General features: G+C 33.8%; 2 protein-coding genes across 3 annotated transcripts; one reads left to right on the top strand and one right to left on the bottom strand.

Moving 5' to 3' along the window:
- On the bottom strand, positions 42-6298 carry LOC109333665. Its single transcript, XM_019569200.1, has 9 exons — positions 5543-6298; positions 4096-4386; positions 3705-3918; positions 3406-3515; positions 3123-3322; positions 2378-2481; positions 1441-1631; positions 1133-1332; positions 42-402 (listed from the first exon to the last, which is right to left on the bottom strand). Exons 1-9 carry the CDS (start codon positions 5811-5813, stop codon positions 190-192), a joined length of 1794 nt encoding a protein of 597 aa, XP_019424745.1. The 5' UTR covers positions 5814-6298; the 3' UTR covers positions 42-189.
- On the top strand, positions 10889-17143 carry LOC109334239 (probable serine/threonine-protein kinase At1g54610). Of its 2 annotated transcripts, XM_019569885.1 has the most exons (10): positions 10889-11113; positions 11452-11502; positions 11534-11998; positions 12623-12907; positions 13355-13672; positions 13980-14207; positions 14561-14661; positions 15110-15230; positions 15798-16262; positions 16638-17143. In XM_019569885.1, the coding sequence occupies exons 3-10, from the start codon at positions 11588-11590 to the stop codon at positions 16839-16841; spliced, it is 2133 nt and encodes a 710-aa protein (XP_019425430.1). In that variant the 5' UTR covers positions 10889-11113; positions 11452-11502; positions 11534-11587; the 3' UTR covers positions 16842-17143. The 2 variants fall into 2 exon arrangements, with proteins under 2 accessions (XP_019425430.1, XP_019425429.1); XM_019569884.1 differs by having other exon boundaries at positions 11452-11998.

Genomic DNA, 18676 nt, shown 5'->3' with positions numbered 1-18676 from the left:
TCTGAAACCTGTTTTTCTATGAATTATAGAGTATATTAGACAACACCAAAATGTTAATCTTTTAATTTTCATATATGATTAAATATGGTGTGGACAACAATGGTATAATTTGTAACAGAGAATACATTTACAGTTTATAAAGTAGATTAAAAAGAAGCCAAAATCTCAAGGAAGAAGATATCAATAAAATTAGTTGATGTTCATAACAACACGGCCTACTTTATAACGATGCTTCGAACTTGATCTCTTATCTCCTTTCCCACGCCTCGGACTCTTCTTCGTCTGAGGTTTATTAGTAAAGGGAAGAGCAGGCAGCCTAGGACGATGTATTACAATAGCCGGAGATGGAGGTGGAGGCGGAGGCGGAGGAGGCATCTGCTCCAATACCTCTCTATGGTAAGCCTGATATTGTTTATCACAAACCAAAAACAAAATCCTTAATTTAAAAGAATTGAAAGGGAAACAGATATTCTGAAAGAAGCTAAATTTCTCTTCACATGAAAATAAATGCAGAGAGAACTTTCAAAGGGTTATACTAAATTTGAGTCATTGGCAATATCACAAAGGGGAAATGTTTGCATTATTGCACTTTGACTCTATCAATCCAAACAAAATCATAGGATATTTATGAGAGATACTGAACTCCTTCCAAAGGTGCAGGGACCGGAAACCTTTTCGGTCATTGTATTGTATCTCTAAACTTGGATGCTAAAAACAAAGGGGAGAAAACCATTGTCTTCAGTTTAAAACTTCGGTTTTCCCCTTCATTAATTAATCAGAACATAACTGCCAATCAAAAAGTTTTTTTTACAAAAATGAAAGCTCAAGTGGCAAACCCATCCAACCATATCTGGATCTCTTACCAACAAAGTTTTAAATTGTGATTGTGGTCACAGTTACGACGATTACGTAGTTATATTTCCCGCATTTGCAAACAATGACAAGGAAAACCCGCAATTGCAGTCACAATGGGATAACAGAGTCTACCAAAAGCTCAATGTTGCAGCCTAAATGTGGTCGTGGACCTTAATTTAAAACCTTGATTACCAATTTAAAGTACAAACGTGTGGAAGCCAGTCGTGAACTTTTTAAAAATCAAAACAGAAAAACATGGCGACATGCAAATACTAACCTGTATCACAAAGTTACGCCTTTCACAATCCATAAACATATTAATACCCCAATCAACTTTTGCCATTATTTTGTCTCTTACTGTGGAAAAGCTTAACTGATCCCTAGAAGTAAAGCGATCAACTTCATTGAACCATAAGCAGGTAAACAAATTCGTGATTGGAATGTGCTCTCTTATGATAACACAACCTTCAGGAACATCTGCAGAAACGCAGTCATAAAAAATACTTCAGATTTTAACGATATGCAAACACATGCATATAATGTATTTTACACATACAGCCATGTATATGTCAAATTTATTCCTACCACTAGTTATAGGAAGCTTAGCTTTGGAATAATGAGTTAAACCATCATGGTGCTGATAAAACTGAATTTGGTGATCAATGGAAGCGTTTTCATATTTCCCAGCCGCTTTGTTAGCCTCAGCCTCAACAAAGACATCAAAGCGTCTGTAGTGTCTTGAAATTGCAAAAGTGGCATTTGTGCGCCATAAAAACCTGGATGATATAAAAGACAGTGATAATGAAGATATTTCAGATATACAATTACAAAAATCATTGACATTTATTCTCTTTTTCATGGACTTTGGTGTAAATTAAAGTCAGATGACTAAAATATCATACACAGATGGACATCGTTTTCTCTTGAAATAAAAATTCGAAAAATGTATTCAAATTTGTCATGCTGCAAGCAAGCAGCAATATGAAGTGTGAACTATGTGAAACGATAATTGGGACGTTAAGAAAATAATCTCGGTTAAGTAAGCAATAGTTACTTGTATGGCACCAAAAGTAAAGGATGTAAGTTTCTTGTTTATCATCATAGCTTTAGTATAAACATAGATCTAAGTTAGTATTACGTAATAAGATTCAGTTTAGAAGGTTGGACATGTAATAGTTGTAGGATCGAATAAAAGGGCAGTTCAGTGCACGAGACTCCTACTTAGTGAAGTTTAGGGAGGATAAATGTATGCAGTCTTACCCCGCTAGTGAAGAGGCTGTTTCTAGGATTGAATAGAGTATTAAAATCTTTTACATAAAAAATGATCCTATGGGAAGAGCATCTTCAGATAAATGCCAACCAAGGAAGTCATACAAATACAAAAGAACAAAACTTGGAATCAAACAATGTCATTCTTGATTATCAAGTCTAAATGGACATTAAATAGAAGCTTACTAATCTCCGCAGACAAAAAATCATAACAATATGAATTAATTTTAATAAATAACAGATGGCATTTTACCTTTCAAGAACTTGATATGGATCCACAACAAGCTCAAGCTTTCCATCAATCCATATTGAATATCTGACATTTGGGAAGAGCCTGTGCAAAAGAAGCTTTGGAACCTGCAATAAGTTCAGAAGCATTACATGAAGCCATGCATAATAAGTTCCACATTCACTAATTGTAGGTGGACTCATCAGAAGTAGGGGAATGTATCGAAAAGTCATATTTCAACTTCTGAATACAAATCAAATTCTCCATTTATCTAAAATGCAAAATGTTCACTCTTCATACAAACCCATCAATTCATTCTTTGAAGGTTCTTTCTAATGTTTCTCTTTTCTTTTCAGCTTCACCAATAAATTTCTCTCCAATTTAAGTTTCTATCCCAACAGTTACCCCTTATAATCAAATAAGACGTGGGTGGCCCAACATTAGGATTGACTCTCAAATCATATTAGAAATTAGAATAATTGCATCTAACTCGACTGTAAAAGCTAGCTCTTGAGGGAAGGATTGTCTCGGTCATTATAAATGCTTCATTACTCACATGCCTAATCGATGTGAAACTTAAACACTTAACAAAAACAAAGAAGTTTTGAGGTTAGGTCAGAAAACTAGAAGAAGCTTCCATTTAGAAAATAAAATAAAAATAATAGTGTCCAGAAATTTCATTATCTACAACAAAATAGAAAAAAAAATCAGGGAATGAGAATGACAGGTTTTTACAATAATAATGAGAAGCAAAACGTAAGGAACCAACCTTTCCATTACGACGAGAATCAGCATAAGGAGCATTACGAATGACAAAGATTCTCCACAATCCAACTCTCCTGCTGCTACCCAAAATACTAGCATTCTTCATAAACATTTCTGTTTCTTCATCAATGAACATGTAAAAAGGAACGTTTTTCTTTGCTTCTGAACTGATGTTCTTGGGCTGCTGTATAACATCATAGTTTCCTACAATAGATGGAATGGAATTATGACAAATAGAAAGCAAACATCAATTAGTATATATTGAATAGATCAGCCATCGGTCATACCAAATATGGCCGATGCAACAATGACATCATGATACTGGTCCAACTCTAAGAGATCTTCCTCATCAAAATCAAACCCTGTCCGGAACCCAGGTCTGCTTCCCTTGACAAATCTGATACGAGTTTATGCCAGCCATGCAGAAGCAAGAAAAGCAATAAAAATGAATTCAATGATGAAAACTAATACTTGCAGGACAGCTAATGTGGGCATGTTAAACTTTTTAATTCTTCTACGAAAATTAAAGTTCAAATTGAGTGAATATTAAGAACGTTTTAAAACAAATAACAAAAAAAAAACTAACCCACAATGCACTGTCATGCTTTCTTTTATATCAAAAGCAGCATCCCTTTCTTCTAGAGAAGGGTATCCACCAAAATCAGAGCCACCGTGTGGTTCACTTTTAATTGAATTTTCATCATGCACATATGTCAAAGTGTGAAGCAAAGGAGACTCTGATGGGGAGCTTGGCATGCTAGCTATAGCTTGCTCCACAGGAATATAACACACAGGGCATGCTGAAAGAAAAGAGAGTGTGAACTTGATCAACAGAAATCGAATGACAATCACTAAATATGCATTGTTGGTATATTTACATCAAATGATATTGCAGAATCAAAGATAGATCATAGATATGATGTTTATAAGATAAAATTGAAAACAATGTCCAAATGAAAAGGAAAAAATAAACTTACGGCGCGGTCCAGGTCGTCTTCTATCAGCTGGTGGTGGAGGAGGAAATGCAAAATGGTCGCATTGATGGCTCTTAGTAGGAAAATGTCCTTTTCTACCTTCAGACTTGGAAGAAGCTGGTGGTTGAGGTGCAAGAGGAGGCCTCACTACCCATTTATCCTTATTTGTAAATGAGAGCCCTCTAAAAGAACGACTATCCTGTGACTTATGTTCTACTCTTTGAGGTTTTAAAATTTCATACCTAGTAATGGCATACGATTCTATATCTTCAATTTCACCAGGGATGTTGGCACCTAGTTCATCGCACCATAAAACACAGATTTTAAGCTGTGTATACTCAAAAAAGCATAATATGAGGCTAAATACATGCATGAGTATCAGCAAAAGCCCTAGATGAAAACAAGACAAAGTATATCACAATTCACAACCAATATAAGTTCAATTTTAAAACAAATCACATGTATAACTGAGCCAATATAAACCTCAAATTTAGAAGGAAAAAACAATTTAATAAGGACATAAATGATAGTGCCAGATGGTCCAAAAAACATGTCTTAGCCCATTATTATGGTTTATCTTAAGACAATAACTTGTAAGGGTATGTTTATTGTCGTGTGCCAATCATCCTTTATTCCATTTTTTAAGCATTTCATAATTCTCTAAACTTAAAAGTCAAAATTTAACCCTCCCCTACCCTTTCCCTCCATTCAATCATACCCTAAGATGCATGAAATAATTGAAATGAGACTGAAACAAACTGCAAAATATATTTTATCATAAGAGAGACTGAAACTAAATAAAATATATCTTCCGCCTAAAGTTTCCAAATTTTGACAAGGGGTACTATCTGCTAATACTACACTCAAATAAACTCACAAGTCACAAGTCAAGAAATATATCATGCATGCCCAAGCACATTCATCACTAACACTTCCAATTCCGAATGAAAAGCAACAAATTTTCAAAAGGGTCATGAACTTTGCAAAGTGTAAAGCAAGCAAATATGAAAAACAAAGAGGCCAAGGCCAACCACAAGCAGCATTGCCATCTTCCCTGGTTCAAGGTGCCAATGCTGCAAAAAGCACTAGTGGGAAAGAAGAAAATGCAACAATCAAGTTCACGGTCGTAATGACATAATGACCTATCAAAAATCATGTCCATAGACAAAACATGAAAAAGTGATTTAATCTAAGTCCTTCTTAATGGTTTCTGCTATAGCTTTTCTAGTTTCCTCTCTACTTCTACCTATTAGGTACACTCCAACAAATCTACCTTCATGAGTTGATAGATTTAAACATTTGTAGACTAACTCATAAACATAATTAAATTCAGGGGACTAATGTACAAGTAATCAATAACTCAAACAACTAAGTTGCTAATTCACTTGAATCAATGAAAATCTACCAACTTTCATGAACAAAAAGAGAAAAAGGGAGGTAAAAGCCTAACCTTTGTAAAGTGTAAAGCAACCAAATACAAAAGCAGAAAAACCAAGGGCAATCATAAGCAGCATTGCCACACTCCCTCTTCCAATGTGCCTGCAAATAATAAAAGGGCAGACCCTCTCTTTCTCTCTTGGATTGTAAAGGAGCGTCTTCGAAGGTCTACGTACCAGGCGGGGTGACAACGCCATCGGCTGCTGCTGCAAAACGTTGCCGTTTTGCAATTGCTGCAGCGACCCATTGCTCCCTGTCCGTAGACCCAATGACACTCCCGTCATTGTTGCACCTTCAAAACCTTGAATTCAACTCTCATCACCACCCTTTATTCTAAATCCAATTATTCCCAAAACCCAAAACTTATAAAAATTTAATTTAATTGATTAACACAAATAAACACTTTTCGCCAACCTTAATCGCTTCAAATCCACCCCAACATTCTAAATTCACATTTTAGTACCCTTTAAAGATAAATGATTCGTTTCATACGCTTCATTCTATGTCACGCTTTGAGAAATGAAACCCACTATTCATTTGCGTTGTTGAGGGCAATGGACGCATAAAAAATGAAACTTGATCGGAAAGTGTAATGTGGGGTGGGTCCCGGTGAGAATGAGGGACACGATGTGTAGTGATTGAACGACAACCTCGGTGGTTCGACGTTGTCGCGGTTGGGTTTGGAATCGGAGAATCGATTTGAAAGTGAAATATGGGATTTAGAAGAAGAAGTAGATTGAGGTGTGCCGTGAATGGAGGGAAGAGACAAGAAGCTATAGTTTTGTTTCTTTTTTAAATTTATTTTTTATATATTATTAATTTATTATTTATCATTTGTATTTAATTATTATTAATTTTTAAATTAATGATATAATAATTGCATATAAATATTTATATTTACAATATATGTTACGCTCATAATTATATTATTGATTGTGTTAACCATAAACAAAGAAACATTTTGTTGAGTTCCCAATTCTCCATCATATAGTGTGAAATATAAATATTAAAGGTTCCAATGGTTTAAAAAGGAAAGATGATACTTTATGCTTTGTTTAGTAGATGTGATTTAAGAAAGAAAGAGAGAGAAGTAAAAGAGAAAGAGAATAGAGTTTGATCATTTCTCTCATTTGATAGAAGGAGTGAATAGGGAGGAAAAATTGCATGTATCCACGTCAAAACTCTTCTTCTCCTTTGTGGAAAGAAATCGAAGATTAAGTATGTTGTTTTTTATTTTGATAATTTCACCCCTTATTTTGACCTAAAAACATTATTTTGTTTGTGTTTTCATCACTATTAAATATTAATTGATTTATTAATTAAATATTTCAATTTTAGTTCAAGATTTTTTAGACCCTTTAATTTAATACATATATTTTATCATTGATATAAAATTATATATTTATTATTAACATTATATTTCTTAATATTTTTAAAACAAAGAGGCCAAGGCCAACCACAAGCAGCATTGCCATCTTCCCTGGTTCAAGGTGCCAATGCTGCAAAAAGCACTAGTGGGAAAGAAGAAAATGCAACAATCAAGTTCACGGTCGTAATGACATAATGACCTATCAAAAATCATGTCCATAGACAAAACATGAAAAAGTGATTTAATCTAAGTCCTTCTTAATGGTTTCTGCTATAGCTTTTCTAGTTTCCTCTCTACTTCTACCTATTAGGTACACTCCAACAAATCTACCTTCATGAGTTGATAGATTTAAACATTTGTAGACTAACTCATAAACATAATTAAATTCAGGGGACTAATGTACAAGTAATCAATAACTCAAACAACTAAGTTGCTAATTCACTTGAATCAATGAAAATCTACCAACTTTCATGAACAAAAAGAGAAAAAGGGAGGTAAAAGCCTAACCTTTGTAAAGTGTAAAGCAACCAAATACAAAAGCAGAAAAACCAAGGGCAATCATAAGCAGCATTGCCACACTCCCTCTTCCAATGTGCCTGCAAATAATAAAAGGGCAGACCCTCTCTTTCTCTCTTGGATTGTAAAGGAGCGTCTTCGAAGGTCTACGTACCAGGCGGGGTGACAACGCCATCGGCTGCTGCTGCAAAACGTTGCCGTTTTGCAATTGCTGCAGCGACCCATTGCTCCCTGTCCGTAGACCCAATGACACTCCCGTCATTGTTGCACCTTCAAAACCTTGAATTCAACTCTCATCACCACCCTTTATTCTAAATCCAATTATTCCCAAAACCCAAAACTTATAAAAATTTAATTTAATTGATTAACACAAATAAACACTTTTCGCCAACCTTAATCGCTTCAAATCCACCCCAACATTCTAAATTCACATTTTAGTACCCTTTAAAGATAAATGATTCGTTTCATACGCTTCATTCTATGTCACGCTTTGAGAAATGAAACCCACTATTCATTTGCGTTGTTGAGGGCAATGGACGCATAAAAAATGAAACTTGATCGGAAAGTGTAATGTGGGGTGGGTCCCGGTGAGAATGAGGGACACGATGTGTAGTGATTGAACGACAACCTCGGTGGTTCGACGTTGTCGCGGTTGGGTTTGGAATCGGAGAATCGATTTGAAAGTGAAATATGGGATTTAGAAGAAGAAGTAGATTGAGGTGTGCCGTGAATGGAGGGAAGAGACAAGAAGCTATAGTTTTGTTTCTTTTTTAAATTTATTTTTTATATATTATTAATTTATTATTTATCATTTGTATTTAATTATTATTAATTTTTAAATTAATGATATAATAATTGCATATAAATATTTATATTTACAATATATGTTACGCTCATAATTATATTATTGATTGTGTTAACCATAAACAAAGAAACATTTTGTTGAGTTCCCAATTCTCCATCATATAGTGTGAAATATAAATATTAAAGGTTCCAATGGTTTAAAAAGGAAAGATGATACTTTATGCTTTGTTTAGTAGATGTGATTTAAGAAAGAAAGAGAGAGAAGTAAAAGAGAAAGAGAATAGAGTTTGATCATTTCTCTCATTTGATAGAAGGAGTGAATAGGGAGGAAAAATTGCATGTATCCACGTCAAAACTCTTCTTCTCCTTTGTGGAAAGAAATCGAAGATTAAGTATGTTGTTTTTTATTTTGATAATTTCACCCCTTATTTTGACCTAAAAACATTATTTTGTTTGTGTTTTCATCACTATTAAATATTAATTGATTTATTAATTAAATATTTCAATTTTAGTTCAAGATTTTTTAGACCCTTTAATTTAATACATATATTTTATCATTGATATAAAATTATATATTTATTATTAACATTATATTTCTTAATATTTTTAACTAATATTTATTTTTAATTTAGAATGAAAAGTATTATTAATATGGTCGAGGGTAAAGTTGTCTATTTAATAGGTGAAAAGTTAAAGTCTTACTTTCTTACTTTATTTTCTCTTTCATTCATTTTTTCTACACCTAAACAACTTACAATTCCACTTTTTCTCTCATATTTTTCTTTCTCCTAATCATTTTTTTCACATCTTTTTTCTTCTTAAGAGCATACAAGAATATTAATGCCAATCATGAAGTGGGAAAATTGCAAACCTTGTGGCACCAACTCACTTGTTTTGTCAATCAAGAATATTCGCATTACATTTATACTTGTTTTGTACATTACTTAAGAAACACACTTTTATATATTATTAATTGGGAGTGAATACACTCACTTCAAAGTTAAGTGAGAAAAAATTACTAATTTAAATCTATTCACTAATTCAAACTATTAGATTTTTTAAGAATGAATTACTAAAATATAGAGTAAGTTTTTTCCACTTATTATTTTAAAGTAAGTGAATTTCTTCCCTTATTAATAATTATATATTAAAATGATTAATTGACCCATAATTTTTTTACAATGATTCGAGGAGTATCTCCTACTTTATGCTAGCATACTAACATACATTTTGTGACGGCCAAACAACATTTTTATTTCATAATATTAAGTATCCAATTTTTATATATTTTATTTTAAAAAATTAAAAAATATTTTTTGTGGTACTAATATTTAGGTATGATTGTATAGTTTTTTGTAAAAATTAAAAGTGTAAAGAACAATCGAAAATTAGCTCATGGTAACAATTACACTATATTTTATCTTTATATATAGTAAGTATAAATATTGATTATTTGTTATTAATGAAAATAAGTATTCCATTAATTTTTATTAATTAGTAAGTTATTAGAATTTTTAAAATTTTGTTAGTTTTATAAGTAACAAAATACAAAATTGTACATGCAATAAAAAATTGATGAAGTAAAGTAGTGCATCACTTGGAAAAGCAATGACTTTCAATGACCCAAACGACCTTAGGTCACTTCACTTTCGTATCTTAATTTCTTTTTGTTTCTGTTTTCAGTACTAATTCCACGCTCCATTTAAAGCATTGGACTCCACGCACACCTCAAAATGTCATTTACTTTGTTATTTTCTTAATATTCTTCGAAAATTTTAAATAAAGTGTAATTTGTACCTTAAAAATAATAACCAACATTATTATTAAGCATTAGACTCCAAGGTTTTCATTTATTGAAATAAGTCTTAATTATGAAATTTTAGAATTTGGACAAACATTCTTCACTAAATGAAATGAAACTCAAAAGTTGCATTACTATAGTTACATTTCATATTATTTATGAGTTAAGTAAAAGTAGATGTAATGAAGTCAACAAAATAATTATTAATAATGTATTTTTTAAATCATAATTCATTAGTTACAAGCTTCCATTTGTATATAGCACTTTTGTATTTTTTTTTAAATGAATTATGTTTAAAAGTGATTTAATTAAGTTAATTCTACTTAAATTCTTAATAATGATTCTAACAAACTATTCACTTTTAATTATTTCCTAATCACATTCTAATAACAAATTCATTCAATTTACCTAAAAAGGTTATAATAAGGACCAAGTAGTATTCAGTTAAAAAATAGATTAAAATCACATAATAATGAGTGTAGTATTTATATATGTTACCGTAAATGTTTATATATAGTCAATATTTATTTACATTATTTATAATTTAAAAATAAATAAGATAAAAATAATAATTAAATATAAATAATGAATATTATGTATAAAACTCACGATATTTGTGATATTTTTTTTTTCTAAAATAGAAATTTAAGTAGTAATATTTGCGCGTGGGTTTGAAGTGTTATGAAGAAGAATGTGTTCATGAACTGGTTTATGACTCAGTTTCTATTTCTCTCCACAGTGTGAGGACAACTTCCTTTAACCAACGTTAATATGCGCCGCGACAACATTAAATATTTTGTTCCTCACCACTTCTTTTTTTCTTTTTTTCTTTTTTTATAATTTAACATTTTCATTCTGTATCAAAATCTATTTTTTTTTACAATGTTGCTTCAATTTCTTCATCTTCCAAAACACACTCCATTTTTCTTTCAAACCACTTTGCCCTAGATCCATGCCTTTCTGAGTTTCAATGCTACCCTTTTTTATTATTTCTCTCTGGGTTATGGAAACACCTTCAGGAGCTTTATATTCAAGTGCTATGTATTGGAATCTCACTTTCACTATCATAAGGTTCTCAGGATCTGACTCTTGTGGTAAATTTGCAAACTTTAACTTCTCCTGAATTAGAAGTTACCAGGATTTTACTGGGAAGAGAGTTCTACAGTGTAAAAAACTCCCATTTTGAAGTTATCATGTCATTTGTTATTGTGGGGTAGAGTAAAGTTATAATTTTTTTTAGATTTATGAGGTTTGATTTGTTGAATTTGCTCGCTTTTACTGCTACTTGTACATTTTTTACTATTTTTAATGGATGATGAAATGTGTCTTTTGTTAACTGATTTGTGGCCAAATTTGGGTTGAGATGAATAATGGGTTATTTTTATTACTAATATTGCATTTTGACTTTGTTTTGTGTGTGACATTTGGGAAGAATTGTAGCTGAGTTTGGTGGTTAAGGGTACTGAAGAAAAAGATACTAGGAAGGAGGGATATTGGATATGCAATTGAAGGGGTGAATATTGCGATTGGAGGTTGTTTTTTGTTCGAGGAGTTGGTGTGTTTATATAATGGGTGGCATGTGTTGCAAACCATCTGCCATTGAGGATAGTAAGGAGAGCCCGAGGGAGCGTTTATCAAGCAAGGCTGCGTTGGAGTCTCGTGTATCTAGAGGGACTTCATCGAGTAGGGAGGAAGTTTATCAAGTAAAGGATAGATATGATAACAATGATGCGAGAGTTGCATTGATTGACAAGCAAGGGAGTAATTGTGCTATTCAAGTGCAAGTTGATAATTTTGAAAGGAAGCGGGAGAAAATGGAATATGTTATTGCTCAACATCCAAGGATTGGTAGTGTTCCCAAAGCCACGGAAGGGGAGCAGGTTGCAGCTGGATGGCCCTCATGGCTGGCAGCAGTTGCTGGAGAGGCTATCAAGGGATGGTTGCCTCGGCGTGCAGATTCGTTTGAGAAGTTGGATAAAGTATGCTTCATTCCTTGATCGGGTTGCTTAATTACACTGTGTTGTGAACTTGTCACCATGCTTTGGTTAGATGTTGATATTCTATTTTCTCCGTCTTTGCTTTCTTATTATTTTTACAATTGTAAGTAGAATATTCATTTAAGTGTCCAATTTTTGAACTTCATTATCTTATGTATGTAATGTTTTTCTCTCATCCGTGCCCCTCTCTCAGGTTAATTTTCTACACTTCCGCAATCTAACTTATGCCAGCAATGACAATTTTGAAAACCAGAAACCGACTTTCCCAGTACCTTCTTTATTTAAGAGTATAAAACTTGCCAGGATGCTTTATTGACTTCTCTATCTGCGCTCTTTGTTCAGCTAGTTGCCCTAAGTTGCTTATTTCTACACACATCTTTAGTAATTTATGAGTATCGTGATTTATGTCATGGCTGATAACAGCACTTGATAGATAAACTATCTCTTGTGGCTTAGAACTTGTTTTATTAGAATTATAATGAACCAATATGCTGATTCCTTGTTGTTTGCTTACCCAAAACAATACATTATGCAAGCTATCATTTTGAAGTGATATTTGACCTTCTTGGTCTCATTATAACATTTCTTTCCTCTTTCGGTGTGAAGATTGGCCAGGGAACTTATAGTAATGTTTATAGGGCTCGTGATCTTGAACAAAAAAAGATTGTTGCTCTGAAAAAAGTGAGGTTTGATAATCTTGAGCCTGAGAGTGTTCGGTTCATGGCAAGGGAAATTCACATTCTGCGTAGGCTTGATCATCCAAATGTCATAAAACTTGAAGGCCTAGTTACATCGAGGATGTCTTGCAGCTTATACCTTGTTTTTGAGTACATGGAACATGATTTGGCTGGGCTTGCATCACATCCTGGACATAAGTTTACAGAAGCTCAGGTAATTTCTTGAGCTTTGTAATTTTTATTTCTTTTTGTTCATTTTACAGCAAATGTAACTTACCACATGTTTCAAGAAGAATCTTGCTGGCACTAATCGCTGTTTAATGTTGTAACATGTGAGATATTCAACTAAATTATTTGTATGATTGTTATACGTTAAACGAATAAATGAAGATAGCCATTCCTATTTACTTCCTAATTGAATTCACCGAAGTTGAATACCTTTTCTCTTTTGGCAATTGAAGATGAAACTATTGATAGTAAGTTGAAGAAACTATATGACATAACAAGATTTCCACTAAAGTCAAACATAGTTAAGGACTAAACACAAAAAGCTAAACAGCACATCCCAAAAAAGAAGGAAAACATGGTTAAAGACAGAATGCTGCCAAACAAAAAATATTGAGACAGATTTAATTTCTTATCGAAATTTGGAACTTGGCAGGTTAAATGTTACATGCAGCAAATTTTACGTGGACTTGATCACTGCCACGCCTGTGGTGTGCTGCACCGTGATATTAAGGGTTCCAATCTTTTGATTGACAACAATGGAATATTGAAGATTGCAGATTTTGGTTTGGCAAGCTTTTATGATCCCAATCAAACTCAGCCGCTAACAAGCCGGGTTGTCACTCTTTGGTATAGGCCGCCCGAGCTTTTACTCGGAGCCACGTACTATGGCACTGCTGTAGATTTATGGAGTACAGGTTGCATACTCGCTGAACTGTACGCTGGCAAGCCTATAATGCCTGGAAGAACTGAGGTCTGTGTGCTTCAATTTTTTAGTTTAAATGTGGCATGTTGAACATTTCCTTTGATATGTTAAAGTAACTATGGTGCACCACAAATATTTGTTATTTAGATTGTACTCGTGTATTACAGGGGATGGGTTTCTAAAGTTTATCAAACAATTAGGCCGTGTTAACAAAAAATACTGATTGAAGCTGAAAATATAATAATGCAAAAATATTGTCTTATGTATAATATTCTACCTGTCTTCTTTTTGAATTGTATGAACTTACCTTGGTTGAATAATACAGTATTAGAAACTACAATTTTCTGTCTTATAGGTGGAGCAGTTACATAAAATTTTTAAACTATGTGGTTCACCTTCTGAGGATTATTGGAAAAAATCAAAGTTGCCTCATGCAACAATATTTAAGCCTCAGCAGCCCTATAGGCGTTGTGTTGCTGAAACATTCAAGGACTTTCCTGCATCTGCAGTTGAACTGATAGAGACCCTTTTATGCATAGATCCCGCTGATCGTGGAACTGCAGCATTTGCCTTGAAGAGTGAGGTGTGAATTTTTTGTACCTTCTATATTGTTCATTTATTTATTTATTGCAATACAACTCTATTAGTACACAGAGAGAGTGGATATTGGTGTTTCAAAAAGCTTCAGGTCAACTTTTTTTGGAACTTAGGTCGTGGATCCCTGATCCTCCAAAAGTTGCATCTTTTAAATGTTTTTGGACCATCTTTGTGCATATTAATCGATGCAAATTGATACATTTATGACTTATTGGTTAATAGTTATTCAATATCTCTTGGTTCACTTTAATTTTGCACTGCATTTTTTGTAGTAAAATATTGTTCTCAAACTTCAGTATGAATATAGTTCATGGCTCCTTTTGTGTACTTGCAATTTAGTTCTTCTCAACAAAGCCTCTACCTTGTGATCCTTCAAGCTTGCCAAAATATCCTCCCAGCAAAGAATTTGATGCCAAAGTACGGGATGAAGAAGCTAGAAGGTGTGTTCTATTTTAATGTGAAATAGAAATAGTAGTTGTTAGTTGTTACATAAGTTCAGGATTGCCAAATGTATTAATGAAAACTACTATAAAAACAATGTCCATCATGGTATATAGTGTGGTTGCCGCAACACATAATTACACAGAGCTGGTTGTAGTTTAGTTTTCATGCTCCTGTCTTAAACCAACTCCCCCGAAAGCGAAAGCTGTTAGGTGAACTGGTGAAGGCACATGCCTGGTTATATCTAACTGTTCCATATGACTCATGGGTGTGTATAAAACTTGTCAACCAGACAAGCTGTATTACATCTGTTTTTCAAAATCAAACTTGGGTTTGTCAGTTCTACTTTCATGTTATCTCGAGCTTTCGTACTACTCCTCATTCCTGTAGTTGCATCTTGTAACATTGCATTAGACTTTTGTTTATGGTTTGTTGTGATGTTTGCAGACAAGGAGCAGCAAGAGCAGGAAGCAAGGGCCAGAGACATGACCTTGAGAGAAGAGGAGCAAGGGAATCACGAGCTGTTCCTGCACCTGATGCCAATGCTGAACTGGTCGTGTCAATGCAGGTATACTTATAATTAATTGTAATTCTAACCCGAATAGGTCACAAGGATTTGTTATTGCTTTTTATGTATGGTATTCTTATGGTTTCTGATCTCAATTATCCTTTCAAGTGCATGAATATATCTTTTCGATAAACTCTCGCTACTATGTGGTTAATTGAATATATGCTTGGAACCTTAGGAATCTCACAAAAAGTAAGACTTATCTCGCTAGGTAGGGGCATCTTAGGAGTTTAAATTGAAGGAAAGAAAAAATAGATCGAAGTTTCCATGATCATTTATAAATTAATTCTTAAAAGGAAGCTTCTTTGAGGCATCTCTTACTATTTTACCACTTGCTAAATCTGTCCAATAGTGAAACACTGAACAAGGTGAAAACTACTATACAATTTTCCGTGCACTGCTATCTCTTCGATAATTATCGCTTTCTCTTTATGTTATTTCCCTAATGAATGACCGAGTTTCCTTTCAGTTTACTGTTTTGAAATGGAATATCTTTGTCCTCTTTGCTTTCAATGTACAAATTCATTTTGTTGACGTCTATTTTTCTTTTGTGAAAAACTGTTACAGAAGAGACAAGGGCTGAGCAATTGTCAAAGCAGGAGTGAGAAGTTTAACCCTCACCCTGAAGAAGTTGCTTCTGGATTTCCCATCGATCCCCCTAGGCCATCACATGCTGTAGAAGTAAATGTTGACCCTCAAGCACATCAACATAAAAGAGCCTCCCATTCAGGTCCACTGACTCACCGCGCTGCATGGGCTAAAGCTGGGAAGAACCAGGACGACGCTCCAAAGATTTCGATGGGGGGCGACTTATCAACAATGTCAGGCTTAATCGCATCGCGAAGGAGTATGTTGTTTGATGATCGCAGAGAAAGGTCTGGATCATCACAAGCCGAAGCTCCAAAACCAGTAAGCAGGTTCCCTGGATCATTCAAGGAGGCCTCTGAGTCGTTGATGCAACAAGATCAGAAGCATCATGCACATGCTCCTCAAAAGGAAGAAGGGAGAGGCAGCAACAAAGACCCTATTCTTGTAAGTAGTTGGAGTTCTCCCTCTTCCAACCCTTTTTTGTCTTAATCTGTACAACTCATTTGTGTATTTTGGTGTTATGAAGTTATATATCTAAGGTAGTGTTTGATAGACGTTTCGAAAGAAGGTCAAAATAGAATAGAACACAAGTTCTATTTTGTGTTTGATTTACTTTATAAATTAATCAGAACATGGCATTAGATTAAAAAGTGGAACTTTTCGGTTCCACAAAAGGGGTAGAACTGAAGAGAACGGAACAAAACATCATGTTCCATCCCGTTTTGTATGTGTGCCAAACACTGCCTAAAGTTTGTTTTGGTTTAGTTTTGTGTCTAAATGTTTTGCTCGTTATTATTTTATTTTTTCACAATGTTGCAGGTTGGTTATGGGTCGAAGGGGCATAAAATTCATTATTCTGGACCATTGCTAGTTCCATCAAGCAACATGGATCAGGTGTTGAAAGACCACGATCGCCAAATTCAGGAAGCAGTTAGAAGATCACGGCTGGACAAGGCCAAAATGAGAAGACTTCAAGCTGAAGGGAATCAGATAACCAATTCATTATTCGTTTCTGGTCGTTGACACGTAAAGCTTGGCGCAACAAAGCATCATTAAGAATATTTGATTCTTCCTCATTTTATTTTCTCTCTCTCTCTATTTTGCATGTACAACGAGTAAGTACCCGTCGTAAAATGCCACACGGCCATGTTAGGTAACTATCTATAGCTTAGAAATCTTCCCTTCCGCCGTAGTATATTGAGGGAACATGTCTTCCTTATGTTAACTTATGATATAGTAACTATCACTAGGAAGATGGATAAGTATGTGTATTCTTCTGTCCTTCACTTTTCCCATCTTTCCAACATGCATCATTATTGCTTCAACATTTTGTACACTTGTCTCTCATATTAAGCAGACAAGTCACAAGATACAAGTTTCTCCCTAGCAACTTCTGTTGTTGCTGTTCCGGACCGAGACATTTTATGGTCCCGGATCATTCGAGCTTGGCGCGATGGTTAGGTAAAGCTCTTTTTGAAGTGCTGACTCCATATTGGAACACCTACCTCTTAGGTTTGTTTGGAGCACAATTCATTTTCACTATGATCAATCATTTTTATGTTATTAGGACCAAGATTGGTACAAAGAGGGAATGCCCTTATCTTAGGAAGATGCATATTATATAGTCACATAGTTTAGCCTAATGGTTGGTTTTGTAATACGCGTTCTTCAAAGCCCGGGAGCACATCTTCTGTCTCACAAAGTGTGTCACTTCATATGTCGCATTCTCTGATTGGTCAGGAAAATACTTTATTATTAAATTTTAAACTTAAATATATGTTTTTCAACCAATAAGAAGTGCCAAATGGAGTGACACATTCTTTTGGTACAGAAGATGTTGATTCACCCTTAATTAGGGATGACAATAAAAACCGAACTTGTGGGTACCTGCCCGAACTGAACCCGAATTTAATGTGGAAAACCCGATGTGATTGGGTTTGGGTTTTACACGGGTTTAAATTTTGGGTTTGGTATAGCAAAGACCCTAACCCGAACCTGCCCCGAAGTAAGATAATTAAATTTAAAATTGAAATTTCTATCATTTGCCAATTGTTTTTAATTTTTAATTTTACTTTCCATACTATTGGATCTTCAAACATAAAAGAAATGAAAAACTACAAGAGAAAATAGAAATGTTAGAGAAAATTACACGAAAATAATATCATATTTTCTTTAATACTCTATTATTTTCGAGCTTTTTTTCCGGGTTTGGGGATGGTATTTTTATTTTCAACCCATTAAATTTGGGTTTAGGTATGTGCAAACCCGACCCCGACCTGCCCCGTCCCGTTGTCATTCCTACCCTTAATATAGGAAGATGCATGAGTAAAATAACTTTCCATACACTCTTTTAACCATTAGTAACTTTAGTAAGAGTTTGCAATGGAATCAAGATGAATGACCATATTGATAATAGTTTCAAAGATACCCAACAAAATTAAAAAAATATCAAGAGATTATAACCAAATTGGTAAAGAGAACAAACCAAATATGTCCTTATAAAAAACACCATTATTTTTGTCTCTTAAAACTACCATTTACTCATTTAAAATTATATAGTGGGATACATTAATCATTCTACTCATTCGAATATTATTTTGTAACAATCAATTTGGTTCACCAATAATTGTGTCAATAATTAAATGAGTATGTGATTGAGTTTTAGAAACTATTCACATCCTTAAAATTGATTAAAGGATATATTTATAATCTTGAGGAACTAAACAATTAGTTTTTAGAGACAATTTTTTTTATATTTTTGGGAATCATTCTAAACCTACCCTCTTATAAATAATAAAGAACCAAAATATTCTCCTTTGTTATATGTGTAATGTGTCTCCCTGTATTAAGAATATATC

This window comes from Lupinus angustifolius, chromosome LG19 (genome assembly GCF_001865875.1).
Source record: "Lupinus angustifolius cultivar Tanjil chromosome LG19, LupAngTanjil_v1.0, whole genome shotgun sequence".
NCBI lineage: Eukaryota > Viridiplantae > Streptophyta > Magnoliopsida > Fabales > Fabaceae > Lupinus > Lupinus angustifolius.
This window is presented reverse-complemented; position numbering and strand designations above follow the sequence as displayed.